The 12,074-nt window shown below is 37.2% G+C and overlaps 1 protein-coding gene and 1 pseudogene across 1 annotated transcript; both read left to right on the forward strand.

Annotated features, from left to right (window-relative positions):
- Positions 1-2,790: 2,790 nt before the first annotated feature.
- On the forward strand, positions 2,791-5,576 carry LOC126620003 (mediator of RNA polymerase II transcription subunit 27-like; the record flags this gene model as incomplete). The annotated part of the gene is given in 3 exon segments (XM_050288461.1): positions 2,791-2,906; positions 4,861-5,039; positions 5,042-5,576. Coding segments are annotated over 3 exon segments (573 nt in total), but the record flags the coding sequence as incomplete, so codon positions are not given.
- A 1,591-nt stretch (positions 5,577-7,167) lies between these two features.
- Positions 7,168-10,856, forward strand: LOC126619747 (protein NUCLEOLAR COMPLEX ASSOCIATED 4-like; annotated as a pseudogene).
- The last annotated feature ends 1,218 nt before the right edge of the window (positions 10,857-12,074 follow it).

Consider the following 12,074-nt stretch of genomic DNA (forward strand, 5'->3'; position numbering starts at 1 on the left):
AAATTGTTCTTGAATTGTTAACTGAGGCAAATATGATGCGGGAGGTAGACTTGGAGAAAACAATTTGAAACCATTAATATGCTTTGGAATAACAAAGGTTCTGTATTTTAATTACTTAGGAATTTGTTAAGTTATTTTGGGAGTTGTAATGGTGTCACATCTTGGCCCAGGCCCCACCACATCCCAGACTCGACTCCACCGTAGCATGATATTGTCTGCTTTGGGCCCCGACCACGCCCTCACTGTTTTGTTTCTGGGAACTCACACGAAAACTTCCCAGTGGATCACCCATCATAGGATTGCTTTCGCGTGAACTCGCTTAACTTCGAAGTTCCGATGGAATCCGAAGCCAGAGCTCCCAAAAGGGCCTTGTGCTATAGGAGGTGGGCATGTACATATAAGGCACATCACCCCCTCTCCGTTGGTTGATGTGGGATGTTACAATCCACCCTCCTTAGGGGCCTGACGTCCTCATCGGCACACTCGCACCACACGACAGAGTGGCTCTGATACCATTCTGTCACATCCCAATCCCAGCTTCGCCGTAGCACGATATTGTCCGCTTTGGACCCCGACCACGCCCTCACGATTTTGTTTTTAGGAACTCACATGAGAACTTCCCAATGGGTCACCATTATGGGATTGCTCTCGCGCAAAATGGAACCCGAAGTTAGTGAGCTCTCAAAAAGCCTCGTGCTATAGGAGGTGGGCATGTACATATAAGGCACATCACCCCCTCTCCATTGGTCGATGTGGGATGTTACAAATGGTGTCATGGAAACTTAAAGTCTATTAATTTGTAAATGCTTATAAATATTGTACTAGAAAGCCTTGAATGGCAGACTTGAATGAATTAAAAAATTGTATTTGCCTTGTGCATTTGAAGAGAGTGATCTCTTCTTCTAAAATCAAGTATTTGGCTTGGTCGTGTGAGCAAATCCACAATTAGCAATGGTTGAGTGAATCCCAGGTCATCTATCTCTTGTCTTCTCGAGAACCCTTGGCTTCTCCTACGTCAAAATACATTGTTCAAATTGATAATTTAATCACAATTTACATTCTTTAGGTTTGATATATTTTTAAAATGAGCTATGAATTTTCAATTTTCTCATTTTGCACTATAAAATATTGAAATTTGTATCAATTTATGCCTTTGGTTAGGTTTATTCTTTGATCATTCACTAAATTGATGATATTGTGAGCATGAGACCCTTATATGGACTAACAGGTAAGCCATTTTTGCACTACATTAACAAAAAAAACTTGTCTTAGATGTTCAAAGAGACAAAAAATATAAATGATACAATATCGAAACCTCATAGTGTAATATGAGAAAATCAGTTGATCGTAATCCATTTTGAAACCTTCCCCAAACTTAGAAGGCGGAAAATATAGTTAGCCCTTATTTGTTTGAATGTTTTGCAAGTGCATCCAGATGACAATTGAATTATATAAATTTCAGATAAGAGGAAAGATGCATAAGATTAGGAATTTCAAGTTTAATTCCATAGATTACCTCAACGGAAGAAATGGTTATATAATTAAGATTTTTATTTTTATTATTATTTTGAACAAACGATATTATATACGCTAAGGGAAAGGGAATGAGTTTAGCTTCACAATGGTTTAGCAATAATGTGGTTCAAATTTGTCTTTGGCGAGAATCGGACTTATAACATATCACTTACAAATGAAGAAGAATATAACTAGATCGTAATACTAGGTGGCATATAATTAAGAAATTAAATACCTGATTCCAAATCAAAATAATTCACCAAGGCCAAATTCAATTGTTTCTCAAGGTTTTTAAAAAAAAAAAAAACTTAAGAAAATGGCTTCAAAACTTTTAATTTTAACAAAAAAAAAAAAAAAATCATCTAATGACTTTATTTAATGATAAGGACAAGAGGAAAAAAAAACCTTATCAAACACGCTTGCAATCTCCTTAAGACGAGAAAATTTGATGAGTATTGAAGAAAATTAGAAGAAGAAAATGTGTTTGGAAGGTGAGAATGTAGATGAGAGAAAAGAATGCAGTACTGTTAAGTTTCATAAACAGTGTAGTACCGTTAAGTTTCATAAATGTTGTAGCACCGTTAAGTTTCATAAACAGTGTAGTGCCTTTAAGTTTCATAAACAGTGTAGTGCCATGAAGTTTCATAAATAGTGTAGTAAGTTTCATAAACAGTGTCGTAAATTTCATAAACAGTGAAGAGAGTTTCATAAATATTTTGTGTGAGGACATACGGGTCCGCGCGTTCTGAAGGATGAAACACATGCTCGTTTGATCCTATGAATGCCGAAAACAGTCTAAATACACTCTAAGGGTGAAATTGTATACTTTTGACACCCAGTACGCTTTTGATATTTTGAGTACCCATCCTTAGGATTCTAATGGCATATTGTATGTGTTTATTTGCTTAAGTTTTAAAGAGTGTCAAATGCACGTTCTTTTGATCCCATGAATTTGATATGATGATATGCATAAAAGTATGATTAGTTGATATCCACTTTGTATGATTATAGCATATAAAACTTTATCGCAGTGACATAAAGTAATTATGCTTGCGCACCCTGGTGCGTGTGAGTTCCATCACAATCGATTTCTCTTCCCTTAATAAATAACTAGTCATATTATACGTATGTAATAAAATTTGGGAAATTTTTATTTAAACTCATCTAACCTATTTCTACACCCAACTTACTCTTTTCACCCATTTGATTTTTAATTAAACTATTAATATCTCTTTAAACCCAAATTTAATACCTAATAAACCCCTATAAACCCAATTCAATTCTTGGGGATTACACATGCCGTTTGTTTGTTCGGATGGCGCTATGGTTGCGTATGCTTGGAAGCGGCAGCTCGCCGGCCAAGCTGATGCTTCTGCAGTTGACAGGACCAGGTTGGTTTCGAGTTTCATGGAATTGGTCTTGTTTGGATCAAAACTTGAACTTTGGGCTCAAGAAAGGAGTTGGCCCAAAAGGGGGCCCGAAAGGAAAGTCAGCCGAAGCCCAGTCAAAGCCCAGAAAGCATAAAGGGCATTTTCTGACTTGGTGCAGCTCATGAAGACCACTTGCTTACCTACCCAAGGGCCAAGTGGTATAGACTGACCAGCTACACAGCCCATAAAGTACTTTATGGTGGCATTACATGTAAAATAGTTGATGAGTCATCACCCTCAAACCGCATTCGGGCAAGGCTGCTGCTACAGAAGGCCAAGCCGAGTTGTCTATATAAGAAGAAAGAGAAACCGGGAATAAGGACACTCAATCAAACAAACAAATGCAAGCACAAACTCTGCTCAAAGCTAAATTTGCCTTCAAAACGAAGCTGTAGTCAGCCTTCATCCCTCGCGGGATAACCCTTCCTTCAAACCTTTGTAATAGCTCTGCTACCCTGCTCAACCTGGCTGTAGTATCGATTCATCTTTTGTAATCTCTCTCTCTATCTCTCTAAGCTTTCAGACCCTTGACAAAACTACAAAGATAGGAACCTACAAGACGAGCAGCCTTACCTGATAAGGTTTAACCTTGCCCGACCTTCTTTGCTTTGTTTTTGTCTTTTCATTCATTAAGCCTAACAATATGTTGTATACTTCCAGTTATATGCAAGTTATTTCTAGCAATATGACTATTAAAAGGCTTTCTCAGTACTTGGATCCGATTTGAATATATCTTCAGTGTTCAAACCAGATCCAAGTCCTAAGCCATTGGGCATGCAAATCTGATCAGTTAAAAGTCCTTGGCCTCAAGGCATAAAAAAGAACCTATGTGGACTTAACCCATTCACGACGGTCCTTGATAAACGAGAAGTCCGAAGTTACTTGGGGCGCAAGTAATCAACCTACCCTCTAGTTTTATTTTTATTATATTATGATTATCATAGAACGCTTGAGCATGGAATGAATTCTGATGGGAAGCCTCAAGGCCTACACCTAAGGCCCCACAAAGGCATCCATTTGGATTCATTCCGTTCTGCGATCTAGAGAGTTTGAGTATAAGAACAAATTCTGATGGGAAGCCTCAAGGCCTACACCTAAGGCCGCACAAAGGCACCTATTTGGGTTCATTCTACCTCTTGGACTCGGGTAATCAGAAGTATAATAGTTATAAAACTCCTGCAATCACGAGAACAAATATGATGTGTTCGAGCACTGGTTTAGTTATTGATGGAAAGCCTCAAGGCCTACACCTAAGGCCCTACAAAGGCATCTGTTATAACTAACACGGTTTCTCGGATATATACATATATACAACTAAAAATCGACATCCATTTTACATCTGCCATGCTGAAGATGGCAGTGGCACGCCCGAGCACCTAAAAGTTAACCTTGATTGTGAGCCTCAAGGCCTACACCTAAGGCCCAACAAAGGCACCTCTCAAAGTTAACTCTGTCCTTCTCTTTCAGCCTTGCCCGAAGAGTCTTGCCCGACAAGACTTGTCCGACGAGACTTGCCCGACAAAGCCCGACAGTGAAGCAGAAGCCCGACAGCAGCCCTCAACCGGTGCCAACCTCCCGGGGAGCTGTGTGCTCGTCGGCCAGGAAACATCCCCGACGGAAATTCCTGACGCGAACAGGTCTTCCTGCTTGTTAGCATTGCCTCTCTATTTCCTTTCCTCTAAAATTCATGATTAAACGAAAAAATTTTGAAATTCAAAAGCATATGGAAGTTTCTTTTCCCAAAAAGTATAGATTTTGAATAATTTTCACTGTAAAAAATATGGAACCAATACAAGTTTCTTAATTTCAAAGCAGGTTTCGAATCTGGTTTATTGAGGATTATATTTAGTGGTTGTGTATTTTGTTGTGTTGACCCTTGAAGCCATTTCTTGAATTCTGTTATTCAATGTTTTAGGCTAGCTCTCAAGGCATTCATCGATCAAAAAAGGCGATTTTTTCCTCACCTTGATGATGCATCAAATGATCAGTGTAATGAATCAACTTCGAAGAAGCAACGCATTTCCCAAGCACCCGCATCACATAATCAAGAAGATGGTTTAGATTGCAAAACGCTATAAGAGGTTTTAGTGCATATGTAAAGGTTCCTAATTTGAAAGTTTCCATATACGAACGATTGGATTCGTTGAAACGAGCATCTTCACTGCCAGAACATGAGAGTTCCAGTGAAACATTAAAGGATCATAGTTATCATTGTTCAAGTAAGTTACGATCAGGTCCGCCTGATGTTGCACCAGATAAGGTTGCTGTCATTGAGTTGCTGTTTCCTTCTACCTTCAGAGCTATAGTTTCATTGCATCCTGCTGGTTCTATTGACCTAGATGCAACCAACGCCATCCGGACAAACCAACTGTAAAATAAAAGCTTATCTCTCAGCTCTCAGATTTATCTGCAAGGAGGAGGAAAAGAAACCCAAATTTTACAAGAGTCAAAAGTTGATCCAAATCCTGGTGAGAAAACCCTATTGAGATTTCAGCTAAATAGAAACCAGAACAGGAAAAGAATTGCAGGGTTTAATAAGACTACTGAAATAGGGTAATTATAGCGTTTGTGTTTATTGATAAATTTGAGTTTTATTATTAATTTAATTTTGTACTTAATAGTAATTATGCAATAGGGTAAAATAGACAATTAACATTCAAAATTTTAAGTTGGGTGTAAAAAGAGGTTACATGAGTTTAAATAAAATTTCCCTTAAATTTGTCTATTATTTGTTATAAAAATATTTATATCACTTCTTTAAAAATAAAAAATAAAAAATTGGGAGTGGAACTTTGAAGAAGTTTAAATAAGATATGTATGTTTATTTGGCTATGAGGTTCGTTTAAAAAGCATAATATTAAGTGGTATGTAATTACTAGATTACCATGTGTTTTAATTTTGTTTAGCTTTGATGAGAATGTTAGAATAGTAATTTCATGAATTTTTGGTCGACAAATAAAATTGTATTAATATGTAACTTAGATTATTTAACTCATTAACTCTATTGTTTTATTAAAAAATAACTAGAGAAAAGAAATTGTCATTGGCTCAAGAAGACTCGGACACTTTTGACCGACCAAAAACAAAATCCATGTGAGAACTGTTTGTAAAGCGTGTTTAATTATTTTAAACTATTAAACTAGGAGCTTTAGCAGTTAAATAATCAATGAGTATGTTTTCAAGCTTATGCTTTTCTTAAATTTCAATTCAAATTTTGTCACCTTTTACATTTTTTTTTATATGTTTCTAATCTTTATGCCTTCCCCTAATTTCCAGTCTACTTTCTCACCTTTACTTTTCAAGCTTATTCCTAACACGCATTCAAATTCGTTGCCTACTTCTACTTTACGTCCGCATATGCGTTTCTGTTTTGTTTACTTGAGAGAATATACTCCGAGCATCCTATATAAGCGGTGCCTTTTGTCGGTTGGAGATCCATTGGCTTGCCAATGTCAATGTCTCCTAATCAATTAGGGCTTCTTTTGTAAGAGAAATTCATATTCTAAGGATTTTTTTTTTCAAGTATGACACTCCACGGACTTTCTGCCATTTAATAGTTTTGGCATAATATTTTATAATGTTAGTATGAAAATTAACGTTAAACTGTGAGATCAAATAAAGTCTATAAAGAGTCTCACTTTAACTCTTTGAAAGAGTTTTCTTAGAATCTCCTTTTGTGATTAAGAAGTCAAACAATGATAGCGAATGAGAAGCGTTCGTTAGTTCATGGCGGATTACTAATTCACTGACAACCAATGAGCAGAGCTATTGAAAAGATGGGTTACCTAAATAAAATCACGTAGAGTAAATACATTAAACAAGGCCGAAAGAAGAAACGCAAGAAACACTTCAATCAGCACACCAATGTTGAGAGTTGTCCCACATCGGTGAGGGACAATGTTTACTATGTGCTTATATGGTCTTGGATTACTCCCTATATTACCAATTGGTTTTATGGTGGAACTTAAATTTCATCATGGTATCAAAACGGGTTGTCCTCGTGTGAAGTCAAACGGCCACACGCGCTTCACGTCACCCAGTTGTTGTCCATGTGTAGGCTTGAAAATCCGCCACACGTGCGGAGACGTGTTGAGAGTTGTCCCACCTCGGTGAGGGACAATGTTTACTATGTACTTATGTGGTCTTGGGCTACTCCCCATATTGCCAATTGGTTTTATGGTGGAATCTCAATTTCGTCAACCACAATGTTTGCTATGTACTTATAGGGTACGTTTGTTTGACAGGATTCACTGGGACTGGACTGGACTAGACTATAGTCCAGTGTTTGGTGGGCATCGGGATTAGCTTTAATGAGCTTAGGTGGGATTCGCTAGGACTAAGGGGGGGCTTAGCCGTTCTTCACGAGGGATCCCAATTTCGGGCGGACTCGTAAGCCAGAGAAACCATCGACAGATTTTCTGCGTCTTCCCACATCCCACATCCCACATCCCACATCGTCCTCTCTGCGTCTGCCCTCGTCATCGTCCTTGCCGTGCTCCCACATCGTCCTCACGCTCATCGTCGTCCTTACAGCATCTGGTCGCTGTCATCTGCCTCAAGTTGGTAAGCTTCGAATCTTGGATGTTTTTCGTCGATTTGTGTGGATTTGTTTGTGATATTAACTGAAGCAGCCATGGCCTCAATCCTCTCCAAGAAGCAGAAGCAGAAGCAAAAAGCCACCAAACTTTCCGACCTCAAAACCCTAGGTAACGAGCTCCTCTCGTCTCGGGCCCACATCAACAACCTCCCCAAGCTCCTCTCCTTCGTTTCCCCGGCCTCGCCACCTCAGAACATCGTCGAGTCCCTCCTCTCTCTCCAGTCCTTCTTCACCCCTCTCCTCCCCGACCTCCCTTCCTCCTCCTCCAAGCCCCCGACTCCGATGGCTCCCACGACGACCCCGATTTCATATACCTGACCTGGCTCCGCTCCAAGTTCGACGAGCTCGTTGAGGCCCTCGTCGAAGTCCTGCTTTCTACGCAATCCGATGAAGCTCTCAGGGTTGCTTTTCGATTTATTGAAAGTCAGTTCTTTTCTCTTTTGTTTTTGTATAAGTACGATTTCAATTTTAGAATTCGATTCTCTGAATGCGATTAGGAGGTGGTGTTGGACACGATAATGGAGTTTGTGATGTTCGGAAATGGTGGAAAGTTTCACTCTGCAATGTACCATAGGCTGCTTCGTAGTATTGTAAGTTGTATTGATTCTCCAAAAGCTTAGTTTGAGTTTTATTTTTTCATATTTCTCTGTTGTAATTTCAATAGTAAGCTATAATTTTTTTTGTTATCGCTGATAGGTTTACACTACGTCACCAGTTGATTTGATGTTAGACTTGCTCTCATCCAAGTATTTCAAGTATATTGATGTCCGGTAAGATCACATTCCATTGATTTTAGGAATTATGATATTTCTTAGGACTTCTATTATTTGTTGGAACCTTTATTATGGAAATTTGTGGTACTGGCCACTTAAAAGGTGTAATAATTGTGGCATCTATTTCTTGCAGTTATTTTACCTACATTAGCTTGGAAAAGCTTTCCAAAGTTCTGGATGCAAATGGGATTTCTGGTACTTTCTGCTGTGTTTCTTGCAAAAACTTATGTTTTTCATCTTTTCGAGTGAGGGTAGTGGCGATGTTATAGTTAACTTAGTAGGTTTGTTCATTTCTATCTCCCTCTTAGAGGATAAAAACATCAAGACAGACGGTAAAGATGGGGAGCATCCTAGGGAAAGGTTAGTAAAACGCTATCGCTTAGGAAATTTCTGTTCTCTTATTCTCTCATTGAACTTCTCTTGTTAAGAGATGTACATGACCCTAATATAGAATGTGTTGCCTTCTGTGCTCTGATTGGGTCAGACATAATGGCAAGTGTTGAAGTTATTGTTACATTCTGCATATGCAGATTGTTGACAATATGTGTAGATGTTTTGGTCTCAGATCAAGATTTCTTGGAATTAAACATTTTACTTTTACGTTACTTGGATCTTTGTATATCTTTATGTAATATTGGATTCTTCCTTGACTCAAAGTCCATTTTCATCTGTGCTATTCTTTTATTTTGTAATCGAGTCAATGAATTTATGTTTAGCATGCATACATGTTGGATTCTTTGGTATGTTAATGCGTTAACTTATTAGCTTTTGATGGCTAAAATTATTTACTTGCAGCATGGATCAATTAATTCACAAGATTCATTATTTGATATCACACATCCCCTCTCTGGAAAGCTCAGTTGATAAAACTGATCATGAGATGTGGAGTGGATCAGGTTAGTGTTCCCTGCCTTCTCACTCAGTAATTAAGCAGTTGAACTCGTACTTTGCTTCCTTTTAATACTTTTTCTTTTGGTGGAAGACTTTGTTAATGATGATGGATAAGTTAATCACCTACCAAAATGGAAAATAGAGTATGCATCAGTTAGTCAGTCCTTGCTATGGGCTCCAACATGATTATTGCCCAACATTCTTATTAACTTAATGAAATGTAAAGATGCTATTTCCAGTTCATTTGACTGTATAAGTAGTGGAATGAGTGAGTAATACATGGATAATTATTTCCATAATCATTGGAAGGAAGTGTTATCTTTCTTTTCTTTTTTCGTATGTTTTGATGCTCAGGTTCTTGCCACACTCCAGGCAGTCATTCCTTTTCTAGCTAACCCTGTCCTGTTATGGTAAATTTACTTATGAAACATGTTTTATTTATGTTTTCAGTTTGTCTTTTGTGACTTTGATTGTAGTTCATTTCTTGACAGCTTGCTGTGACTTTTCTATAAAATCACATGACATCTCATATATTGATGATGTGCAGCGACTTCTTAACTAGATCGTATGACATTGGTGGTGTTATCAGCGTCATGGCTCTTAGCAGTCTTTTCATCCTCATGACGCAACATGGTTTAGAGTACCCCAACTTCTATGAGAAACTTTATGCATTACTGGTTCCCTCTATTTTTCTGGCAAAACATCGATCGAAGTTTTTTCAGGTAATACTAATCACTACTGCAGTAACAGTTGGTCTAAAGTTAAACTTCTATAACACAAGACATATAGGACTAATTGGTTTTGAATATTCAGATTGAACGAATTGGTTAATTTACAATTGTTCTATTTGATTTGCAGCTTGTAGATGCTTGCTTAAAATCGCCACTTCTTCCTGCATATTTGGCTGCGGCTTTTGCCAAGAAATTGAGTAGGCTATCAATTTCAGTTCCTCCATCTGGAGCGTTAGTTAATATTGCGCTGGTTCATAATCTTCTACGGAGACATCCTTCAATCAATTGCTTGGTGAATCGGGTATGAAGACAATCTTTAATTGTGTCTTTGTCAATGAATTTACCATCCTCTTGATCTGAATTAGTGAGTATTTTTTTGTTATTCTTCTTTCATTCATGTATATGAGGAGATTGATGTTTGTGCAGGGAGGTGGTGATGAAACTGTGAAAGATGATCCAGAAGCAGAACAGAGGGTTGCTGATGGCGTGGATGGCACCGTAACTGGTTCGGCAGATAATTCAATAAAAAAATACTGACATAGCTAATGAACTTGAAGCAATGGGTCTCTCTCCTATGGATCAAATTGATGCATTGTCTCTTATTTTGGATAAACCAAAAAATGTGGGAGTGTTCAGGGCAATCAAACCGAAACTCAAGAAAGTGTTCGTCCAAAGGCTTTTAAGCGACAACGCAAGCGGATAGGGATTTTGGTTAATGTTAACATGGATGTATTTTATTAATGTTAACATGGATGTATTTTATTAATCATACAATCTTATGTTATGGCTTATAACTTAGCTTTGCACGAGTATTTTGGCTTATGTTAACTAGTCATTTTGTAAATTATGGAGATCTATTTTGGCTAATGTTAACTAATGTTAATTAGGATTTTCTAAATTATGGAGATCTTCTTATGTACTTGTATTTGTTGAAGTTGCATGTATTGGGCACTATTATTTTTCTTCTGTTGGGTGATAGAGTTTAAACCAAGCTACATTTGCAAATTAAACCCAATTTTATTAGCAGGTAATAGAAACAAAACAATTGTCAATTTTTTTTAAGATTCATAATATACATGGCAAAAATATGCTCCAATTAACCCATATCATGAGATTTGTAGCATTACTCTATTACACAATGGCAAAAATTTGTAGTCCTAGTCTAAGCAAACACAAATCTGGTGAACAGTACTGTTTTTCTTATCCTGCTTCTTAGTCCGACATTACACCAAACGCTTCACTAAGTTAGTCCAGCTTAGTCCAGTCTAAGCCAGTCCAGCTTAGTCCCGGCAGTTAGTCCAGTCCGAGACAGTCCGGCGCAACAAACGCACCCATATAGTCTTGGGCTACTCCCTATATTGCTAATTGATTTTATGGTGGAACCTCAATTTCATCAACCAACACCTTACATTATAGAAAGAAAATCAAAAGGGCTTTGAATTAACACGTATACTTAGACATGATAAGTTAAAACACGGGCGCATGAAAACACAACAATTCATCCCTTTCAGTAATCAGGAATTAAGAGGATGTGTGAGATAAAAATGAATGTTTGTGAGGCAAAAAATAGTGCGTAGATAATATCACCAAAAATATTGTTTGCCTTAATCGGAGGGTTGGATGGTGGTCTATCTCAACCCTTTACGCCTATATATTCTTTTGTAATCACAATAATGATAGTTTTTTATTATTATTTATTTATGGGGAATAATGATAGAGTTTGTTGTGGGATAAAAGATGTGGAGATTGTTTGAATATATGATTATGATAAGGGTTCTTTAGATATAGGTACTTGAAACTTTTATTTTTCAAACAAAAACCCACCCAAATTTACACATTCAAATAAAATTCAAATTTCAAATATACTGTCATGTAGATAAATATATAACCAACTATTACAACACATTTACAATTTATACCACAAAATCTTGATTTGGTAAATAAATGTTATTACTCATCCTAATTACGATGAGCAATTAAATCCATATGGATATTTTACCTTTCTTGTATCATAAATATTAGTAACATATGTAAATTAATTAACCGTATTAAAAAATAGACATATCTCGTGAAAAAAAGATAATATTGTTTGAATCGTGTAATTACCTACATATAAATTAATATTGTTTAAACACCT

The sequence above is a fragment of the Malus sylvestris genome, chromosome 4 (genome assembly GCF_916048215.2).
Source record: "Malus sylvestris chromosome 4, drMalSylv7.2, whole genome shotgun sequence".
Lineage (NCBI taxonomy): Eukaryota > Viridiplantae > Streptophyta > Magnoliopsida > Rosales > Rosaceae > Malus > Malus sylvestris.